The following is a 24,562-nucleotide window of genomic DNA, read 5'->3' as shown; positions in this document are numbered from 1 at the left end:
AATATTGGCCTTTGTGATACTAAACGTTTATCGAACACGACTACAAAATTTCGAGATCATTTTTTATGTATTACTGATCTGTCAACACATTGACTGCGGGACCCGTACTTTTACGTTTTTTCCTGACTATCGCTTGAGCGCGGGTCTCACGTAATACAGTACGTATTTGGAAGGACTTGCGCCGGTGTCGTATAAATATGGGTCATTGTAAGTGTGTATGTGTTTGTATCGTTAGGCGACGGATCAAATAAAAGAACAAATACTTGCTAGAAATGCAGCAAGCCGCAGGGCAATAAGAAATATTATTTAAGTGCAAAACAAAAGAGTTTCGTTCAAAAAACCAAGCAGTTTTCGATTTATCGCGAATTTACTGAACGACTAAATTCCCATGAAATTTGCCCGCTGCAACACGCTTAAGTCGGCGGCGGAACACACCCGCAGTCAATGTGTTAGAAAAAAGAAACAGAATTGGTCTTCTAGGTCCGACGGTGCAATATGCTCTTAGAAACAAAAATGGACGGCACACAATGTCAGGAGCAGCCGCAAACGAGGAAAGTGGTCCTAAAACTAGCCCCGGTATCGGATCGTCGAGGAGGATCACACTAAAAGCGTTCTCCGTGCAACACGTCCGGTTACAGCTGGCCGAGCGCTAGACGAGGCCGCAGGTCGACGAAAATTTCCGCGATTCGGGATCGCTCGTTAACGTTGCTACATCCTAAAAGACGCGCCGACAAATTTTCACCGTTCCCCCGTTCCCGTTCGCCGTGCTCGCTCCATCTCCCTCTGTGTACCCGCACGCCCATTAAAACGGCCGGTTGCAATTACGTTTAAAAATAGCGAGAGAGTCGAGGAGAGTCTCTTGCGCTCGATTGCATCAGACGCGAGGACGAGACCACGACGACGACGACGACGACAACGACGACGACGACAACGACGACGAAGACGACGACGACGACGACGATGGTACGTACGACCACGAAGTCGGAAAAACGTCAGAAACTTCTGTTTGCTCGCGATTATGTTTGTCCTGGCGCCGAGGCTCGTAAAGGTCTTGACCGTAGCTCGTCGGTCTCGATTCAAGACCCTCCGAGTTTATTATTTTTTTATCCTTTGAGCGGCCGAGCGGATCTGGCAGCGAAGCCGACGGCTTAAAAGCGTTCGCCGACTCAGCCGGCTGACATTTCTGAATTTTGGAGCACAGGGAATCTTAGAAATTCTATAACGCGGATACCGTTGATCCTAAACGTCGATTTCTGTTTCTGTGTCGAATTAAAACTCGTTAGAACGGGAACAGTAATGTTTGACTGGGAAATGACTCGAGCTACCACGCACGGAAAATATTCGCACAAAGGGGCTGTTCAACAAAGGGGCTGTCTCGTCTACGTTATTATTTCCGACGCGAGTGTCAAAGGACGGATATCTGACTGGACGCCTTAAATCACAGGAAAAAGAATTTAATACGCGTCCGAGCCGAGACCATAAATTACCGGTAACAAGAATTCGTAGGAACAATACGGAGCTAGTCGAGAATGCATTGGGAAGTAATTTGAATGGGTCGCGGCTGTCGCGTGTACCCGTTTTTCGTCGTGGGGCCGCAATATCGTCGTCAACAGACGCGGGAAGCGATGAAAGTTAGGTGTAAACTGATGCACGCTTGTAAGCACTGACCATCGTACCACAATGTTTCGACAATACCTGGAACCGTACCAAGCTCCCAAGCAGCAATTTGAATGACTGGGAATTTCGAGACGCCGCGCCGGTCTTTAATGACCACGTGTATTCTCGTAAAAGCGAAACTCGAGAGAATTCTGAAGAATGAAATCGCTTCGACCGTCCAGCCATTTCCTTGTCGATCGGTAATTAGCAACTATAATAAAACGCGTAAAATTGCCGATGACAGTCGGGGAAGGAAGTAATCGAACTTTCAGCCACTCAATTCCCCGGTGAATCGAAACTCTCCAACGCGGACCGCAGTAATTCCGATCCAAAAAGGTCCGATGGTTTCCAGCGCGCTCGAAATCGCGTCAGACTGAAGAGTCATCGGTGTCGGAAACCAACCCTCTCGAAAACACTACAAACTATTTCCACGTAACCGCGAGGGTATCAAGAAACATAACGATCTAGGAAATCGATGCGCGATACATTATCGGATTGACATTCTTCGGCAGGAAGTTCCGATTAACCAGTGACGAAATTGTTATGGACTTTTTAGAAGCACACTATGATCGCTCATTTTGTCGTGTTTCTTACGCCAATGTTGTGTCGATATGTTAATTTTGTGTTATAGGTATCTTCCCCCATTTGTTGTTGCGTCTCTAATCACTTGAAATTTAACAAGCTCAGAGAACAAATCGAGAAATAATACTGAAAATTAACACTATTTGATATCATTTGGATGTGACTATGGTGTGCGACGTTCGCGAAGGAAGAAATATTGTGAACATAAACATCTTCAAATGGTCAAACAGTTCGAATTCTCGACAAATAAGAGTTACTATTTTACATAAAAAATCTGCTCTCTTTTATAACATTACGATAGGAAAGGGCTATCTGAAACAATAACAACTATACAGAGTGTATAAAAAATCGTGGTACAACCAGCCGGATAGTGATTCTGAGTTGAAAGATGTTCCAAGTTTGCGTAGTTTGTAGTAATGTGACGAGAACTAGAATTGGTATGTCATGGCAAAACGCGCAACTAGATTTCGATAGCATTATTATTCCAATTTGCACACAGTGTTTCGAGTACGGCAATTTCTCCCAGAAATATTCGGAGATCGGAATTAAAATCGGCAGATCTGAGAATACAGTAATTTTTCCCGAAAATGCTAAATTTCCCTATGTTAGTCCTACGTCTATGTAATTAATTGCTACGGCGACGCAAATTTCCAGAAGACAATACAAAATGGTCTGTTTTGGTGTGAGTCAGGTAGAAAAAAACCGCGGAGCTACAAGGTATATATAATATATATTATATAATAATATTATATACCTATTATAATATTGTTATAATAATATTATATACCTATTATAATATTGTTATAATAATATTATATACCTATTATAATATTGTTATAATAATATTATATACCTATTATAATATTATTATAATATTATTATAATATTAGGTATAATATCAAATCGTGGCACGTAGCCTTCGAAATGCCTTCGAATCGTGGCATGTGGCCTCTGAATTGCCTTCGAATCGTGTCGTGAGGCCTCCATATTGCCTTCAAATCGTGACATGTGGTCTCCGAATTGTCTTCGAATCGTGACATGTGGCCTCCATATTGCCTTCAAATCGTGACATGTGGTCTCCGAATTGTCTTCGAATCGTGACATGTGGCCTCTGAATTGTCTTCGAATCGTGGCATGTGATCCCTGAATTGTCTTCGAATTGAGGCATGTTGCCTCCAAATTGCCTTCGAATCGTGCCATGTGGCCTTCGAATTGCCTCAAAACGTCACAAAAAATTAGAAATAAAAAAGTTAAGTCATCATTTTTATTCTAGCATTAATATGTATTCAATTAATGTACACCGGCATGCTGATCGCTGCCTTTTTTGCCGACTGCCCCGAGTTTCTATACGATGCTCGAAGAATCGCTACTTAGTATTGTCAGATCTGTCGGTTTCAATTCCGACCTCCGATATTTCTTGGAGATATTATTGTACTAAGTTGCGAATCTTCGGGCCCGCGGCTCGTTTTTATAGAAACTCGGACAGTCGGCAAAGAAAGGTATGTCGGTTTACATTAATATGAATACTAAGAATGTAGCTATGTTAGAATAAAAACGATGCTTTAACATTTTTATTTCTAATTTTTTGTCTCGATTCGAAGGCAATTCGGAGGCTGCATACCACGATTCGAAGGCAATTCGGAGGCCACATGGCACGATTCGACGGTTACGAACCTAGTATTACCATGTACCAAAAACTCACTCACAAAACAGACCATTTAGCATTATCTTTCGGAAATTCCCGTCGCATACCGCATCACACGCGTGACCAACACCGTCGACCCTTAGCATCGACGTAGTAATAAATTACATAGGCGTAGGAGTAGAACAGAGAAATTCAACACAACTCGAAATTTGGCATTTCCGGGAGAAATTACTGTATATGAGCGTTTAGGAAAAAAGTCATTTTTCGAGTAAACTATCTTGATACTTTTTTAAATAAATTGCAAACCTGAATAAATTGGTAAATTAAAAAATATTACTTGTTTTAAACAAATTGCGGTGAACTTGTTTGTTTGTTAAATAAAAACTGTTTCACGATTTTAACGGACTTTTGTTTACCTGCAAATAAATAAAATAAATGAATTTTTATTCAGTTTCAGTGAGTGGATTAACAGTTTGGAACAAGTGGAAGTATTTGTGAAAACTAAAGTTAGAATAGAATGTGTATCTGAGAAAGAAATAGAGCATCTTCCTGCACTTGGTTCACCCAGCTAAAATGAAGATCTATATCATGTTTAGCGGTTATTGGTAATTTACTGCAACAGAATTTTAATTAATAGTAGAATTTGGTTATATCCCAGAATGTATGACCTTAGTAATGAAAAAGCTCGTTCATCGTGGTAGCTTTTAGGGGATTAAATAACCATTTGTGAATACTAACATTTAATAGGCATGCTCCTCTGAAGAATTGAATAACGAAAAATTTGAGTTGATTACCTCGTCTGTTTCTTTCCATAAAAATAAAGGATTGTGATCAACAACTCGTATTTGTTTAGCTGCATCGCGCGAAATCGAGTTACGAGCTTCTTCGTCATTGATCACATAAGATAATCGATTGCGGCGTATAAAACGCGGCGTTTCGTATGCCGCGTTTCCTTCGTCATTTGTCACTCGTGATTATCGATTACGGCGGACAAAACGCCGAAAAAACGCCCCTGAAGCCACGGTCTTAAAATACCGCCGCGCGTAATCTCCGCGGGACGGTAAACAAAGTGCAAAACGCAAAGCGCACAGCTCGGAGAGGAGAAAAATCATGGCACCGCTTGGGTATCCTTGCGGGTTTCTAGCACGTGCTCGCGTTAAACTGTGACGCGTGCATGTAGAATCGCGCGCGGCCACCCTACGCGATAAAATCGCGTACGGTGAGATTACGCCTCGAGCTCGCGATAAGTCTGCATACGCAAAGAATTGTTGGCTGAAAAATTATAATTGCTGAGAAGCGTGACTGCGCCAGATTGGCGACTGAAATGGCGCGTCGAAGACCGTCCAGCGAGATCCGCGTTTTTCCGTCATTGAGAGAGCGAAAGAGAGAGAGAGAGAGTGAGAGCTGAACAACTGGAATTTTTGGCTTATGAATATGCAGGCCGCGTCTAACGTCGCACGAAATAATTAGAGGATCTAGCGTTCGGAAAATACACCGAGGAACGAACGAAATTATCCTTAATCCTTCGGCTGTCACCGTCGCGGCTACTACCGCCGGCTAATCTCGGCTGAATGGAAACCCAAGGTCCCGAGTGCCGCAATTTTCCTGCTCGAAATAATTAAGAGATCTGGCTCTCGAAAATAGACTAAACACGAAGTCGGATTACTATGCTCTACAGAGATCTTATATAAAAAAAAATAGGATCAACGAAACTATTGATTCCCAAGAAATGAAAAACAATGCACGGCTAAGTTGCTTACGAAATGACCATTAAACCTCTTGTTAATTGGTACGGATTTTTAATTGTTAAACACATTTTGAATTTTCCTTTATTAATTTTGAATTTGCACTATTTCACCGTGATTTCATTGTTACAGAGTGCCATTTTTACATGTCTTGCGAGCACGTGTTCTTAATTCGACAAATGGCACTGTTATTTCAGATTTTTGCAGTTTTAATTTTTACGGGATTTATACAGAATTTATTACATCTTCTTACAAAAAGAGAACAGCTGTTAATGCTCGATCAAAGAATTTAGAACGTATGGCTACATATAATAAGCAATGTAATTACACATAGATGTCGTATAACACAGGATAATCAGTTTTTGCTTTATCACACGAGGCAGGCACGATTTGAAGTCGGTGCTTCTAACACTACTTCTTCCATACTTCTGTTTTATTTTTACCGCAAGGAATTTTGTGGTCAACGCGCCAAAATTGTCCCCTATTTCAGGCGCCATAATTGAAACCAACACATGAATTTGCAATGTACATTTGATTACCGAGTTGCCAAGAATAAACTCCAGAATCTTGCGTACATGCTAAAAATGAAATCTAAGGAACGCGTGTATATTTTCGATATTTCGAATACTCGTTTTCGTAGAACAAGAGAATGAATTAACGAGTTTTCTCCCGGCGGAGCGCGATTTCTCAACCAGTTTTCAATCAGTTTCCTGAATTGCAAATTACGCGGAACAGAGGCTGACGATGCAGCGCGCGACGCCGCTGCCGTCAATGCGAATGATTAATACGTAATCAATCTTTGTAGAGCGAACCGCATTTTGAAATCGCATTACGTGTAATGTGTACATTGATACGTACTGCGAATATCTGATTGGATTGGCAAACACCGCGGCGCGTAGTTAGAAATGTCTGCAGTTACAATCGGCTCCCCCCCGCTTTCAGCGTCGACTCCGAATCAAACATAAATGAGCAGAGCTGGTGATTGGATTTCGGGCGGAACGTGAGTCGATCTCTTGCGTCTGAGAGCGGAGGATACGACGACTCAACAAAGACGTGGTCCTTTGAGAACGGTACGGCTGGGCAAGGCCGAGTTCCCGAAAGAGAAACCTCGCTCTTGCCTCAGGTTTAACCGTGCATTCAGAGATTGACCTTTCACCCACGAATTCATACCTGATTCGGCCCGATATTGAAGCTGTGTTACTGTTCAAACTGCTCTTAACCGTTCCTTATTGCCTTCCGACGAGTAGAACGAAACCTGCCGCGTCGCGTTTTATTGCGGAGACAGTTTTTATTTACGTTTAAGCGATCTTTAATCTGCGTTTACGACTGTTACTGATGAAACAAGCGATAAAAGATTGTTAGACCTTGCGTAAAATTGAGTTCAGATGTTAATTGAGGTCTAAGACGATGGATGTTCCGCTTCGGCGAAACGAAAATGCACCGATGAAAAAGGCTTTAAACTTCTTCCGCCATGGATATATCTGCAAGTAAGCGAAACGGATATGCAGTACTGAGTGTACTGTTCCCGTAAATCGTCCTCGAAAAGTCGCAAGCTTAATCGAACTAAAACGTCGGGGACCAAGTTTTCCTCTCGAAGAAATTAATCGAAACTGCTCCAGATTCATTTTGCTAGTTAATTGACGCTCAATAGCATTCAAAGAATTTGATTGATGCTCGACTGATGCATCTTCCAACAATTTCCTGTGGCGGGAACATGGTGAAGAGTGCCGACAAGGTTCAATCGCTTCTCATGTAAAATAATTAATAGCCACTATTGCAGGTAACTCGCACGTTAAAATTGTGCTCCACATGTACGTAAAGTCTAATACTCTATGTGTACACACAAGAATCATTCCCGAGAATTACTCCTGCTAATAGCCCTGACACCTGTGTCCACTTCAGAGTGGTCTCCCACGAGTTTTAATCTCGCGAGTGTAACAGCCATTGTGCCTTGTATTCGCGTATGAATACAGCTCTTCCAAATTGTTCGGGCTCGCTATAATAACCTGGGGATCCGAGTCAACGCTATTATTAGGTCTACCGGAAAGTTCTGACCGTTTAAGAAATGAAAGGAAATAATAGATTTTTCATAAATTTAGTAATATTTATATTGTACAATATAATTTCCGTCGTTACTTATGACCTCTTGCCAGCCTGATGGCAATTTGTGAGTAACATTTTTCAAAAATATATGTCTCAAATGAACATGTGCATACCTATCGAAATTTGCAATGACATTATCGGGCAGAACTTTCCGGTAGACCTAATATTCAGCTTCTCTCAAAATCTGCTCGACATGGAACTATACGAAACGCGTTTTTCAAATTTTCGTTATAGGCACAATGAAAAAGTTTAAAAGCCATCATTTTTTAATCTTTTTGTCAATCCAACGGATTGCGATCTGAACAAATTTTTGTATAATCATTCTCTAGAGAACTAATCGGTGTAACCATCTATCTAAAAAAAGTTCAAGTCGTATGTACCAACAATGAAAAAAGTTATTCCGTTTGGAACGGCATTAGCATACTTTCCGACGCGAGTGTACCTACAACAAATTACTAGGTATACCGGAAAGTTCTGTCCGATAGTGTCTCTTTATCATTGCATTTACACACATGTACTCTCCTAAATAAACTGAGACAAAGATGTCTCATGTCATTATTAAGTGAGACGCGATCGTGAAAACATGGCTACCGATGATAATGCCAGAACACATGCTGCTTTGGCGACTCGTCAGAAAATCGCAGAGCTAGGCTGGGAAATTCTATCACATCCACCATACTGCCCAGACTTAGCACCCTTCGATTATCACTTGTTTCTCTCTTTGCAAAACTTTTTACAGGAAGAAAAATTCAAAACTGAAGCTGATGTCAACCAATCACTAGTTGAGTTCTTCGCCTCTAAGAATAAATCATTTTTTAAAAATGGCATTTACAAGTTGCCATCACGCTGGCAAGAAGTCATAAGTAACGATCGAAAGTATATTCTACAATAAATATTATTAAATGTATGAAAATTGTGTTATATTTCAATTCAAAAACGGACAGAACTTCCCGGTAGACCTAATATTTCATGCACCGCGGGATTTCAGAACGAGAAATTTCATAATGTACACAGCTAACAATTCGAAGTGACCGATAGAAAATTGAGAATCACAGCTTATCCCGTTTGCCCGTTAGCAGAAATTAGTGGCTGCTCGTTACAGGAGCTGCAAAGTACTCGCGAAAGCGAAACTATCGAGTGGGCGTGCAGCATAACGGAACGATCGAGATGCTGCGGCAGGTATTGCGTAACGCGCCGGTGACTTCTCTGCCGGAACCAGCGATTCCGCATTAGGTTCCCGCACGCAGGATTATGCAGCTCGCAATGCGACACTCCGGGAGCAGGGCTGGCGAAACTTTGCGCTGGCTTGTGATCGGCGAACCAGGCTCCTTGCAAGCCCTAAATCACACGGTCGTTGCGCACAACGTCCGCTCCGAGTCGTTGCGTCGAGGCTGGACGCGTCGCGACGCGAAACGCGGCTTCTGCGAGCTTTCCCGTCTCAACGACCGAGAGAAACGAACAACCCAGTCGTTCCCCGATAATTTTTTTCTTCCACTTAACCACGTTTCAGCCGGAAAAACTCGACGAAATTCGGTGAGAAAACGAGTCCAAGCCTTGCAGACTACCGGCGCATCAGATACATACTGATCCTCTATTTGGCGCTGAATTATTTATACGGGATGTTTCATTTAGATCTCGGTTCCGCAATTAATGGAATCTCAGGGAATCCTGGACGAACCGTGAAATTTGCAGCGTTTTTGTTTACATTAGACGCGAGGATCAATTGCAACGGATTTTCCTGCGCGAAATGAAAGTGTATAAGTGGCTCACTGGAACGAATTTCTTTGTGTCGATGACAGTTTTAGAAACTTTTCGAGAGTCCCGATCGAGGAATTTCGAGGAAAGTTTGTCAAACAACGCTAAGAACGGTGTGCACGGTGTCTGGTAAACCAGAAACGTAAATAAAGGATGACGAAGTAGAAATTGTGCAATACAACATTAGCGAGGATAAATGATTGTAACGAAGAGAACGTTGAAAAAGCGTGGACGCGGCCGTGTATTCCGTATCTAACTCCGCGATAACAGCATCTACAAATCTCTCCCTCATTAACACCAGCGCTCAAACATTTGAACAGCGTACAGTCTCGAAGGAAATAACGGACTTCCTCTCTTTGTAAGTTTCACGAAACGCGGCATTCTTTGCTCCACTTCAGCGACTCCTTATTCTCGGTAAACAAAACTGATTAATCTTTGCAGAAATCTCGTACAGTATATAATCCGTGGGTTTCAAAGTTGAAAGAGATTGTGACTGAAAAGATTTGCGTTATTGTTCCATAAAATGTCGTTCCCGGCAGTTCTCGAATATAAGGTGCATGAAAGTTCTGCGACGACCAAAGGAACGAGGCTCGCCACTTTTGCACGTTACTGTACCACACTTTCGTACGCAGTTCGGAGTATCATAGGCGAGGTGTGAACATCTTCAGAAATTCTATTTAGCCGCGGCGGGTCGTCGAATTAACGAGCCCCGCCGGGATCGGCTTCCACGAGCACGATCATTTCGATATACTGTTTTAAAAGCACGTTTTTACGCGCGCGCGATTCAAGATGGACGGATAGAGGAGCGCGCGGCGCCGGTTTCCCACGGTGCGCCGCGGAACACACTGCATCTTTGTACCTACGAACCTCTGCGAAACGGTACCGCAAAACACGAGACGGTTTACGACGGTGCAACGCGGCCGTGCAACGGCCCTGCAACGGCCGGACGACTGCTCCGCTTTTTCTACTTCAGACACGCTTTCTCGCTGATCGTCGTCGTCGATGAAAGGAAAGCTAACCAGCGGAAATGGAGCGCGAACGGTCATCGATCGATTATTGTTCACCGATAATTCGGCCGGCTGTCGCCATCCGGCCACTTCTAGCCCCAGCTAGGATCCGGGCTCGTTTTCCGCCCGCCGCGCCGTCCCGGCCCGGCGAAACATTCCGCTAAGACGATGCACAGGTCGCGCCATTGATCACATACTTGCACTATTATAACAATGAGACAGACTCGCGACGAAGATTGCATACATAATCGACTAATGTTAGTCGCTTCTTCTAAGTTAAAGAAAAAGATCCTTCTGTTATCAATAAATTGCGGATCTTCACGGAATATGAAAATTTTGTGCATCGAATACAAGTTCAATAATTCTAATGAGTTATGGATAATATGATCAAATATTGTTGAATTGTTTCAATGGTACCACTATTTTGCGTTTCATCCATTCATTTTTGTACAGAAATGCATAAAATCTAGGTAACGTCTAGGAATGAAAGTAAATGGAGTCACGTAAAAAGCAAAAATTGTACTGTTGATTTATATTGTCATAAATTAATTCAATCCTTAGCAATGAATGTACTATTGTTTCGTGACACGGGAAGTGTTCAATAAAGGCTCAATATCAGTGCGAATAATTGAGATCATTTGATCAGTTGAACGTTCATTTTGCATGCAATTTGGAAATGCAAGAACCGAATGTTACTTTTAGTCCAATAAAATTATAATGTCTCTGTAAAATATAAATGTCTCCATTTTCTGAACAGTACGCAAAACTTTTTGTCCAAAGTGGCAGAAATTATTTTTCCTCCATAGCGTCGCGTTCTATTACCACCACAGTTACTTTTGTCTTATAATCATTTCATTAAAAATTATCGCGACCTATATGTGGGGGAGAATGGGTTAAAGGCGGTCACTTGGGCAATTCCTATACAATCAAAATATGGGATAGGTGTGTAACGGGTAATCGTGGTCAGCGTGTCTTACAGTCATCGCACTCATATTTTTCGAGAGAGTTCCATCTCCGTGATACCACAGACAGCATGAGGTGCATTTATACCATATTTCATTGCCTCATCCATATTGATTGCAGATGGTGCATATATTATTGGCTTCGCCTACATCATTATCGTTGATATTATGACAGGATGTTTTGGTCGTTTCATATACTACCCATCCACGAGAAGATGGCGCAGACGTCGACAGTAGGGTGCGGAGAGACTCCGATCTTAGGTATAGTCCGTGTATAGTAGGCAGGTGGAATATCAGGTAGTGGGGAATATAGATCCCTGCAAGTTTCTCTGTGCTATCTTCTTGAGGACGGACAATAGTTTCATCTTCTTTTTACCATGGCTTTCAATTTTATTTCTTTATCTTCTTTTTGGCTTGTTTTGAATTTGTTTCTGTTATTTTTTAATTAAACATTTTTCAAGGCGACTACCACTACCCGCATACGCATTATTTATTAAAAGTGAATATAAAAAAACAGAAAGCAAATATATTACGATATAACCCTTTACCTGTATGACAGAATTATAGCTTAATACAGTCATACTGCAGGAAAAGTCTGACAATTAGTACTTATAGCTTATGTTGTGCGAACGAAATATTACATCAACGACGCGTAAAAACAAAATAGACATGTATCTAGCAGTAGCGCACAGCTTTATGACGTGGCAGATGATGTTAGAATACGTTTCAAAAAAAGTGGCGATTTTTGAAAGTAACATTCTGTTATAAATAAACAATTCTGGCCATCATTATCCGGTGACCTCCATTACCCCTGGAATTATGACAATGTTAAGCTGATACTACTATATAATTCACAAAATGCGAAATCTTCATTGTCACTGAGATCATTTTTGTAAAACCTCCAGAATCCGTGGTGTATTAGCAGAAATTTTTCGCCGCACCACTGTGAAACTTCGAAATTTCCGCGCCACGAGATCCTCGCGTTCGCGAGGACCGCGCGTAGATTCAATTGCGAAGGACAATCGTTCGCAGCGACCTTAATGAGACGAGCACGGTGGACACGTGGCACGAGAAAAACGGAAACAGCCGGATCTTCTTGAGACGAGTCCTCTCGTCGGTCGCATGGAATCGACTCGCAGGGACGACTGACAATGCGAAAACAAAAGAACAGCGAACGAGGAAGAGAGGGGGCGAAAGAGAGAGAAAGAGAGAGAGAGAGAGAGAGAGAGGGCGGTCGGAGCGAGACCAAGTTACAAGGCTTACGTAACGACGGCAAATAACGCTAATGAGCCTACTCCGCCTTCGTTCCTCTTTATTCTTTTTCCAAGAGATGCTTCCCCACCCCGACCCTGACACCGCAGAGTTACGAAAACTATTCTGACAACACGTAATCTGAATAAAGACAGCGGCAGTGTTCCCGAAATGTGAACTCCACGACCGAGAACGTGCGCGCATCGCATTGTGTTCCAGATTATGGAGTACGTAAGAAAGTCTGAAATAGATTCTCTCGCGCACCGTTACACTTTTTTCGCTTCCTTTCTCCGTGAATGACTTTACAGTGCGTATTCAGGACGCTTCTCGAGATTTCTTTATCCGCGAATCGCTGAGAAGTGCTAGGTTTCAACGAAAAAAATTCGTAAGGCGTGGAACGTGGTTTGGTGGTCATTGCTTCCGCGAGACATTTACGCTTCCTATACAGGGTGATCAGTAACTGGTGGTACGATCCAGAGAAGAAACATACTATACGCAAAAACAAGTCGAAAAAGAACAATAACTTTTTATCATTCAAGGCTACGTTTTCGAGAGAAATGAGTTGGAAGATGCGCCAAGTTCGCGTGACTTGTAGTATGGCGAGAAGTAGAATTGGTACGTCACGATCAGACGTGTCAATTTAGTTCTATTCAACAGTGTCACTTTTTAAGCTAGTAAAATTTGTCTCGAAATTGGAGACTTACATAAAAAAATATTCTATATTTTGTCTTATTTTTGTTTGCAGAATTATCATCGTGATTATCCTGCAGATGCTGTTCTGCTTTTTACTGAATTTCGTGATAAATACTTTTAACGAAGGCCGAAATATTTTCCTCGTCATACGAATGGTGTGGAAAACAGCTTAAATACGTACAGTAAATTCTCCCCAATTGTCCTTCAGCTTGTAAGAAAAAATGGACAGTTTGAGAAGAGGAGATTCGATTGTTCGGGCCTCGCTACTCCTTTTTATAGTTATTAACAATCGGCAACTATAAAAATGAGCCACGAGACTCGAATAATCGTATCTCCTCTTCCCAAATTGTCCATTTTTGTTTACAAACTGAAGGACAATTGGGGAGAATTTGCTATATTGTAAAACATACCAATAATCGAAAAAATACTCAAAAAGAGTTGCAATAAGAACAATTTGTTCTGCACGATATTCTTCTTCTCAAATCGATGAAACTCGGTTTGAAACATTCCTCACATTATCCAAAGTAAAGAAGATGATTGTATGTTTGGTTTCTTAGTGTGATCACGCTATATTATTCAACCGTGTAGGATACATAAAAAATATTCATTTAGGACTGGCACAAATAAATATCGTCAATTGAGTAAGAATATATGTTCCTATATAATGATCGAATAATATACAATAATCGAGTGTTGCTAGCCACCAGATTGCGGATTTTTATGCATATTAAGAATTATCGGCTTTATTTACGAGATTCAGAAGCTGCATAAACAATTAGCCTTTCTCGTAACGATTTCAGTGAGCTGGAAATAATTGAACAGCATTTGGTAATTCTTCAAATATTTGTCCTGCTTTGCATTCGATCTACTAATTGTTATCATAAATACATAAAATCGGCAATCTAGACGATTGCAGATAAAAGGCTGCAGTCTCAGGAGGACTCGAAGTCCTACCGAATTCGCGATGCATCGATACCCTGGATTCGCATTACCTCGCAGTTTTTATCGCGGCGCAACTGAGGTCAACGTCTAACGCAAAACTTTCGCGATAGCGTATCAACCGCGTAAACGATTTCACACACGATACCCAGCGCGGTCGCCGAAATTCAGCGCACTAGAAGGGATCCGAGCACGGTGTTGTTTGCACCATCGTGGTCGCTGGTAGCCTGTCACGCGCTCTTCCGATTAGATATCACGAAAACGCCCGCGGCAAAGGTACGAAAATTCCACGGAGCCGTCTGTCGATATCCGAGTAGCGACGATCGTTTCTCCGGAGTATTGCGACGGGATGCAGCTTGGCTGCAGAGCGATTATTTCAATTCGGTTCACGCAAAAATGGCTTTATTCGTGACCGTCCGGTTTTAATCGTTCCGTCTCTTCTTAAGCCAGTGGCCGCGTTTCCCTTTCGAGGGAAACCGAGTGCGTCGCGTGAAACGCCGGCTCCCGGTTACACGGAAAAGACGGAAAAGTTCGACCGCGAAAGTGAGAGCCCAACAACGAAATAAAAGCAACTGACTCGAAGAAACAGAAAGCTGCGCGGCGTTTCTTTCGACTGCGTTTGAAAGGTTAATTAAACGTCACGTAATTTAACATGCATTTCACCGACGGATTTCGCGTGACGACGCGACGGCCCGACATTCTTTCCTATAATTGAATAATTCAGTCCAGAGTGAGAAGGAGAGTGGGCGGGGCGGGGGGGAGTGAGGGGAGAGACCCTTTAATTGGAGCCGATCGGGAAACGCGTGGACCCGGTGAAACATTGCATCATTAATTCCGCCTCGAGGTTAGTCGACCGTGAATGGAAATCGCCTCTGCGCGAACGTCGGATAATTTATTAATATCTACACCGGACCAGTCGCAGAATTAAGCTTTCAATGGAATAGCTTCTACGTGAACTACTCCGCTGAATGCGCTGCTGCGTCAAGCCGACTGCCGGTTCGACCTCCTGAACTTTGACAATGAGGCAGCGATCTATCTACAATTTTCACTCATCGGCGACTCAATCTTATCTCCCGATGTACGAACTATTTTCATCCGACCATTTCCCGACGTTTCCTCGACTCGTTGCTGATCCGTAACATTATTCCGTTCGATCGACTATCGATTCGATCGCTTCGAATTAAAAATCGGACTTCCACGATTCTACTTTCGAGATTCGGCTAGATTATCTCGAGACGGAACACAATGTACCGGCATTTTACCAATCGCTAATGAGGACGATCGAAACGTTGGCACGCGATCCTCTCGAGCAGCGAGAGCTGCAGGTCACTCTATCAATTATTCCTGTTAATCTTATTACAGCCGATACGAGCACGCTTTATGCAGGCTCATTTTTCCTCCGCCGTCTCACCGCCTTTCGAGACGCACGTGACGTCTTGAGGCCATTTCGCTGCGGCCCGATTATCGTTCCGCGTTCCAGCTTCTCCTGTCGAGCCATTTTTTTTCTCTTCCTCTCCACCACCGTCTCCCTTTCTTTATCATTCGGTTTCTCTCTCTCTCTCTCTCTCTTTCTTTCCCTTTCGGCCCGGCACGAGTCTCTTAACGAAGATAAAAGGACTGCTAACTCGAACGCTCGAACACGCGAGCCAGCTCGACCAAAGGAACGCCCCGAATTTGCACCTTCTCATCACAGGCTCGTCGACCACGCACGTTCTTTTCGCGCGAGAACCAACGAAACAAGGTATTACTCACCTCGGATACATTCTTATAATTTTCCCTCAAACTCCTCTACCTTCGACCTGGTTTTCGCCTTTTAGAACGCAACGGTAATTTCACGGTAAAGTACACGCGAAAGGTGGGCCGCTCCAAAATTTAAACGCTATATAATTATCGCACAAAGCATCTCCGGGCCCGCGAGCTACGACCAAGCCAAGGCTTTACCGCGTTTCGACAAGCAACGATTAACACGGCAACTACAATCTTGGTCGTGTCTGATGATTTTTGTTGCAATGCGGTAGCTTGTACCAATTTCATTAGGATCTATGGAATAGAATGATGGAATGCGAATGAACAATAAACTGCAGATTTTCACGCATTTGTGACAATCATAATTTCCAAAGGTAGAACTGAGAGAGTGTGATAACGCCGACAGAATTTCTACAATTTGCAGAAATGATCAACACTTTGACTACGCAAACAACCTCAAAAATTTCGCAAAATTAATATCGAAAAGTTAAGTTGCACGACATCAACTACGTTTTTTAATACCCTTACGTTTTATGGATTCTAATGAAATTAGGAAGATATGATAAATTAGAGCGACGATTAATTGTGAGATTTAAGCAAATAATTCCGTCATCCATATATGTAACTTCCGTCATCCATGAGAGGAACTCTGTTCCTTTTTATCGAGCTTCGATAACCCGAATTGAGGTTTATTTAGCTCCATCTTCAATTTGACTTCTGTATCTTGTAATTGATCCAGAAAAGTACTTTCGCATTAAATCCACACTCTGGCAAATATTTACCAAATATTTACCAAAATCTACCTCGATTTCGTGACCTTTTTTGAGACGAAACTTCAACAGTTAACGCTTTTTGTTTAACTAGCATCTTAAAAAGAATCTAGTGGAATAACTCGTTTATCGATCAGATGAAAACACAGATCTGCTTACATTTAAAAAAAATTGTCCGCAGTTCAAAGACCGATCGAGGGAGGGGGGAGGGTCGATAAGTCGTACGCAGATTTCGCTTGATACGAAAGCACGCCAGTTTGCGCATAAATAATAAATTCGGGTATAGGTACAAGTGGCATCGCGGACACTTTGTCTCTTTAAAATGTCTCTAGTCGTTCCCGTGACTTTTTAATGAGACGGGCATATCATGGCCACGTGTTCGATTCCTTTTAATAAACCCGGCCGAGTGTGGCGTAACAACGCGGTTCACGGCGCTTCATTCAGTTTTCGAACGATTTCGAAGTGAACCAACAGGAAAGCGCGACGACGTTTGAATAATAAATAGCGTTCATAAATCTAGAGGCAGCCTCGGCCCCTCGTCAACCTACGCGCCCGCGCGGAAGGTATGATTAAGAGCGGCTCCATTGTTCAAAGGTAAATTGATCACATACCTGGACTGGTCTGCCAAGATAGACCACCGATGAACATTTTCCTAGAACAAGAAAGATGAATCCATCAGCATCGGCATCGGCATCGGGTCGCGTCGACGTCAGAAGATGATGAAGGAAGGCGAGGGGGGGACTGTCGGCAGAGGGTAACTTCCGGTATCGTAACCCCCTGCGCAGTCTCCGTTTGTTGACGGCAGGTGTCACCACACATCAACCAACAACTGAACAACTCCCGAAGGCTGATAATATTATGCTTTCTATTTTTCTGATATTTCTCTCTGCGATAGATCTGCAACCCCTCCTCGTTAACGGAAACCACGGTTCACGGCGACACGTCGATAACGATATTTCCGATCGTCGCGGCGGACAAATAAACCAAACCATATTCACGCGCGAGGAACACAATATAAAAGGTTGCCCTCTCTCCCCGGGAACCGAAGGCGCCTTCTTTATTTGCAGAGGGGCGGCGAGCACAAAAGAAACCCGCCTCGCGCAGAGTCGAAGGATACAAGTACGTAAACAATCCTATCGCGATTCAGTGGAGTTTAATAAAACCGCTCGCAACAAAACGGTGTAAAATGTCACTTGTTCCTAGCCCGAACTATGAACCAACCCCTCTGGTTTACGTTGGTCACCCCCCATTGCCGGTCCGCGCCGGTTTACTGTGCCGGATCGCAGTTATTAGCCGGTTTACGAGTAGCACGATCGTCATTGGTATCATAAAACCTTTTACGCGCCGGCTTGACTTTCGCGTGCTCGTGACAGCGGCGACAGGCCGCGATGGTAGCCGTAATGCAAATGCATTTTGGATACTGGCGCCTTCGCGTGTGCGGCTACCGCGCTATCGTACGTTCGACTTCCAGCGAGAGCTCTTTAAGGATGCATGGCGAGATTAATGTTTCCTCGTTAGTCTTGCGAGTAACGAGCGCCGAGAACCTACGAACGGTACGAATTCCTCGCGATCACCTTGCCAGATGTTTGGAGACGCGATTCGAGCGATTAACAGGCCGAATAGCGTTCTCGGTTATAGTGGAAAAACTGCGCGAGAGCTGCTACAGCTGGGCCGAACGTCAACATATCCTAGTAAATACATTCGGCACAACGGATCCCGCGGAACGTTTCCGTCGATCGACTGCGAACGTAAATTGTCTTTACCGAATTTATTGCGCCTCGAAACTCGTGACCGGTGTGTTATGGATATTACGATAGAGCAAGAAGTCGAGCGTTATATCCGCGAAGATAACGCTCCCGCGTCGCGGACGTAATCACATGGTGGGGCATTTGAACATCGATTTTCCGCGGCACGATATAACCTATTCCCCTCGCCCACGCATTCCTGTTTCTCTGTCCTCCCCCGACCGGCCCCAGCTCGCCTCCTCTTCCCTCTTTAGGTCTTCGCGATACGAAGAACTGGAGTAGGCTACCGCACTATACCCCGTTGATAGGTTCACGGAGAATTAATAGGACAAACCATTGACCATACGTCGTCGCGATCGATCGGACCGGAAAATACGTTGAGCCGTGACCGTTCCCCGATGCGAGGGGGCGCACAGATAGGCGGCAAGAAATGCCTCGGAACTTTCCGACAGACCTTCCCCGACCACGTGGCGAACGCGACCCTGAAGAATTCCCACGGAATTAGTATCCTTCGACCCGCCGAATTTTCGCCGAAGATTCGGCAACATTTTGGCGGGCAAATTAGGGAGGTGTTACCCCGAACACCCCCTGCTCCTGTCCATTCATCCGACCAGCCCCGGTTCCGATCCCTCCTTCCGTTTAATCCGGAGGGAGGGAGGGGGGAGGATGGCGGTCAAGCGATGAAAGAAGGCGCCACCGGTTCGAGGAAAGCGCCGCGGCACGCATATTCACGCGCCCCGGCAAATATAAACACTCTACGCGCTCCGCGGAACTCGACGCCGTCGACGACCACGTCCGGTGGAGGATATCGCCCGAACGATTTACGAACGATTAACAAAACGATGGGCCCGGTACCACCAAACGCACCCGGAGGTCAACATTTCGTATCACCGATGGCGGATGATGTATCGGAACCGTATAAGAAGCAGCAACATAACAAACACTCGGCACGGGAGCAGGGCAACAGAAAACACAAGGCGACGAGAAGAACAACACGAGGGCCGCGATCGACGTTTGATCGGGGCATCATCAACACACTTTAAAAAAACGCCGTTACTCCTCTCGTTTTCTCTATACGTATACCCTTTCCTTTCGTATCCGATCTCGTTTTCGGTAAGCACGGCACGCGAAGAGATCGTTGTTGGTGGTGGTGGATTGTAGTGGATGGTCTGTATATTTTGTTTATGGGATTCAGGATGTCCTGTAGAGAGTTGTCTCGTACCCTGGATCGTTCGGCACCTCGGCTGGTGAGCCGCTCGCTACGATTTCCTGGTTTTGGGGCTCCATAGCGGCGCGCGGCGCACGATTCGTTGCTGTAGCAACGCTCTCGCGTGTCCGGGGTTGCGAGTGGCAACGATAACACTAGTGCCAGTGGCAACGGCAGCCGGTCTGTCTCGCCGATAGCCGCCACTCGTTTCACGCTCTGTTGTATATGCCGCTGCGCTCTCTTGGATCCGCGCTCGTTACCGTTACCGGGCGAGAACGATCGGGCGCCGGTTCAGCAACAACCGCAGCTCGCCTGTCGATCCCGTCTGATGATGTCAGGGGACACGCGTTCTCACGCGATCTCTGCCACCCCGCGGCGTCTACTGGATCACGTTCCTCTCGCCTGCACTCCTCTCCCTCCTCGTTCACCTGTCGCCTGGGTCCACCGGTGTTCTGGTGCTCGGAAGCTAGCCTGCACTTGGTTGTCGCGCGACACGCGTCGAGCTTTCAAGATTATCGACGACAGTGGACGGTGTGTGGTACGACGGTGTATCGCGATCGCACTTTGTAGCTCGACGAAGTATCCTCGCGGTGGTCCCACGACGACAAACAGAGGCCAGGTGAACGACAACGACAACGACGACGACGACGACGACGACGAGAACGACGACGACGACGACGACGACGACGACGACGACGACGACGACGACGACGAGAACGACGTACGACGAGCTGTTACGGATCACACGGGCTCTGTGTTTCGAGCTGTTCCGCTTGGTTTTTCCACGGTGTTTCTCTGGTGTCCGATGGTTCGCAGATTCGTCTTGTTCTTCCGCACTTTTCCTGTTCGTCGCGTGACTTCTTTCCCTCTTTCGCTATTTTTTCGCTCGATCGCTCGCTCGTTCGCTCTCTCTCTCTTTCTCTCTCTCTCTCTCTCTCTCTCTCCTCTTTCTCTCCACACTCTCCCCTACTACTGACTACTAAAAACTAAGGAGAAGGTGAGAGGTTACGTGGCTGCGCGGTACGGCGACTACTGATGACGGGCGGCGGCCGGTACTCGGACGTGCGACGCGCTCTGCGAGAGGTTCGACGCGACACTGCGCTCTCGGGGCGCGGGGCGAGGGGAAGGGGTGCCGCGGGGGAGAAGGGAGCACAGGGCGGGAGGGGCAGAGCGGTGGTGGCGGCGGCGGCGGCGGCGATGGGAGTTGTGGCGGCGGCCGTGGCGGCGGCGGCGGCGGGGAACCGTCTATCCGCCTCTCTGTCACGCCCCCGGGTTCTCTCGGGCCTCTTCGTTTATCTTCACCGATTCGCGGTCCTGCTTCGGGCCGCTTGCTCCGTCTCTCACTGCATCCGCCGACTCAGGGGTGGGGGACAATCACGCGCTTGCGCCGTCCCTACCCGTCGGGCCGGCCACAACCGAGGAGGGGAAGATCGCGATCGCGTACCCGCCTCCGGTCGCAGCCTGCTCGCCTGTTCACCCGCTCGCCTGCTCGCTCGCTTTTCACTCGCTTCGAGAAAAAGTCTGGCTGCCCGCTCGCCTGCACTACTTGCGAGAACTTACTCGCGAGGGGAAGCTCTCCGCGATGCGATGGTCCCGCCATGCCCGTGGTCTCGGTCCAAGTAATCGGTCTTTCGATCATCAAAATTTGATAACGGAACGATTTTCTTCGGAGAACTAGATTATAGAAATAATGAGGACACTGAACACTAATGCATTCTAATTGTTTGTTTTGTACAGTATGAAAATATTCGCTTGCAACTTCGGGAATGAGATGTAATTGACCTAAATTCGATACGGTAATATTTTTTTTTTTTAATGAAATTGGAATGTCGTTTATTAGTTGAATAACATTATATTACTTATGTTAAGCAAGAACATTGATTTGACAGCTTTGTAATTACAATTTGAAGCCAAAAAATATCTCTGATCTCTGATGGCCACTTTTCTTGAATTTCACTTCCCGTTTGATGTAATTTCAATAACGATACCAACGAATCTAGATTGATCCGGAAGAGATCTTGGTTCACCCCTTCTCTTGATATTTTACGAAGGTTTTTGAGCCTCAGTCTTCAATATTCTTTATAATTAGTCTACTGTGCTATTCATTCTTACGTAATTATGATTGGCCTCGATCAATTCACCAGTCGATGAAATGTGAAAGCTAATAATGTGTTTATGACACAGCATTTAATTGAACTTGCTTTATACATTATTCATTTATAATTTCTGCATGATTCTATATAATTGTCTATAGTCAGATTATATTATTTTAAATAACTCAAAGCATTTTATTCAATTGATGAACATAAGTTGCTGCACATTTATGACGATTCTCAAGTTAGGGTGCTTGAAAATAATAACTCCGTGATAAAACGATCTCTCTACTCGTTAAAATAATAATCACTTCTCTTTTGATAAGAAAGATAATTTGATATTTTTGAAAACGTTGAAAATCTAATTTTCGGCCAGTGAATCCGAATTTCTTTCCCTAGAGGCAGTCTCGTTCGGCTTGAGAATGAGGCGTGTGAACGCGAGCCTACCAATAACGCGGAAACGCCTGCTGGCTGGGTTTTAGGAGGCCTCACCAGTAATATTCACGAGACGAAAAGCGGTGAAAAGCGTGGCGCCTCCTGCTAAATACTTTCATGCGATTACCGTTCTTTGACGCAGGGCTCGGCTAATTTTTACGAGCTACATAGTCGCACGATGCCTGGCCTCCTTGTAAATGGACTTCGAGGGTACGCGGAGCGGAATCAATTGACAACTACAGTTAGGGAAAGTGTTTTTTTTTTTTTTTAAATAAAGCAAATTATATAACCGCGAATTAATTTATTAATGTGTACAACGTCACGGATATCCACAGACTCTAGTTATCATATTCCGCGGTACGGTTTGGTTTAATTATTTCGAAAGCCCGAGTCAGCCGGCGATACACCTCCTCGCTCTTTTGCTATGCTGTACCTATTAACATTTCGGTTACCGCGTTACTTGCATTTACAAGTTACAACATTCGAACAGGAGCGGAGGGATTAATCCGTAATGCGCACCGCCGACTAAAATCGGTTCGGAACTGTCGAAATTTGACGGGAAAAAAAATTCGGTAACGTGAAAAGTTTTATAAGCGATTCGGCCGTGCTTACGTCCGACAACTTAATCATCCAGTTCGGGGAAAAGTCGCACGCCGGAATATCGTAGTAGCCGAAAATATGCCCGAATTATAATGCAACGATGTAGACGTTTCTGGACCGGCGAGCCTGGCCGGAGGATTTAATGAAAAATATTTAATTTAGTAATGCACGGGCCACGACAGAACGGCCGCCGCGCGGAATAATGAGTTAACTCTCTCCCTCTGTGACCCAAATTCTTTGTTTCGGCCCAACCGATTTAATTTTAAGTGAGCCCGACACAAAAATATGCTGACGCCGCGCCGCGCCGGAAAGAAAACGGAAAACCGAAAACCGAGGGGAAACAGTTGCCGAGCTGCATCGGCAAAGTTGTAATTATATGCACATTTTAAGGTCGCGAAATCGAAGTTCGCCGGATGCGAAGATATGGAAAGCTTGTGACGAAGCTGCAGTAGGTTAAAACTATCATATATCGGGTTGAACCGCGGAAAGGAAATACCATTAAGGTCATTTTATGCACGGCCCAAAACTGAAGGACACTTAATGGACGGATATAATATCGCAGAAACGTACAAAATGAAATCTGATTTTCCGCGTTACACGATATAAGGATATAAATGTTTTTACGAACACCCGCTGCCGTAATAAATTCGGTTAATGCGAGCCGGAGAATGGAAAATACATTGAATCGAACTGTTTCGACAAATAATTACGGCGTTCTACATATATACATACACTCGCCGCGGAAAGTATGTGACAGCTTTTCAAACGGAATAGCTTTTTTTAAAATTGATCCAAATGACTCGAATCTTTTTTTAGGTGACAGAGGAACTAATTTCCTAGACAATGACTATACTACCTTTTTTTATTTTGCTATTTCTTGGAATGACAAAAAAGCAATTAAAAAAACTCTTGTTTTTTAACTTTTTTATCTGAGCTTATAACGAAAATTTTTAAAATGCGTTTGGTAGATATTGGCGAAGTATACAAATACTAACAATTTCATAGAAATCGGTTCACCATGAAATATGCTGTAAAGAATTAAAGATCGCGAGAATCGCAGTTTTATCCCAATTTTTGACTCTTTCGACCAATAACTGTCAAAAATCTGCAGTTTTTTAAAAACCTGCCGACACTTCCAACTTGACTCTGCGTTAATCGATCTCGATGAAATTTTCAGTACGCATATAAGTTACGAGAGTCTACAAAACGCATTTTCTAAATTTTTGTTATGTATCATTCCAAGGAACAGCAAAATAAAAAGAAAGTAATATAGTCAGTGTGTAGGAAACTTGTCCCTTGGTCATCTAAAAGAAATTCAAGTCATTTGGACCAATTTTGAAAAAGTTATTCCGTTTGAGAAGCTGTCAACATACTTTCCGTGGCGAGTGTAGGTACGCGATTGTCCATGCCGTCGATTTTGCAGCGCTTCGCGTCGAGTTTAACGCGCTTCCAAAATGTTGCAACATTATCAGACAGGCCAATGGATAAAAAGGCGACCTACCTTTTATAGTAAAGCGGCTTGTCACCGGTATTAGACCACCACGATGCGGTCTGTGTTTTTGCCCTCGGCCGTGGAAGAACAAGTGAAGATCCCACGACCTTCCAAGGCATTTGCACGCACGCATGGT

General features: G+C 44.3%; 1 protein-coding gene across 7 annotated transcripts in view; it reads right to left on the bottom strand.

Moving 5' to 3' along the window:
• Nucleotides 1-20,916, bottom strand: part of Rbp6 (RNA-binding protein 6) — a 1,210,230-nt gene extending 1,189,314 nt beyond the window's left edge. For 3 of the 7 annotated variants that reach the window (XM_076519698.1, XM_076519695.1, XM_076519692.1), the window contains exons 1-2: nt 19,822-20,916; nt 17,466-17,506 (exon numbers count right to left, since the gene is read on the bottom strand). In XM_076519698.1, coding sequence (XP_076375813.1) covers nt 17,466-17,506; nt 19,822-19,886 — 106 coding nt within the window. In that variant the 5' untranslated portion in view covers nt 19,887-20,916. The remainder of the gene's footprint in view (nt 1-17,465; nt 17,507-19,821) is intronic. The other 4 variants (XM_076519691.1, XM_076519689.1, XM_076519694.1 and 1 more) reach the window with 2 other exon arrangements.
• Nucleotides 20,917-24,562: the final 3,646 nt, after the last annotated feature.

This window comes from Megalopta genalis, chromosome 3 (assembly GCF_051020955.1).
Source record: "Megalopta genalis isolate 19385.01 chromosome 3, iyMegGena1_principal, whole genome shotgun sequence".
Lineage (NCBI taxonomy): Eukaryota > Metazoa > Arthropoda > Insecta > Hymenoptera > Halictidae > Megalopta > Megalopta genalis.
Note: the sequence above shows the minus strand (reverse complement) of the source record. Positions and strands in the feature narration are given on the sequence as shown.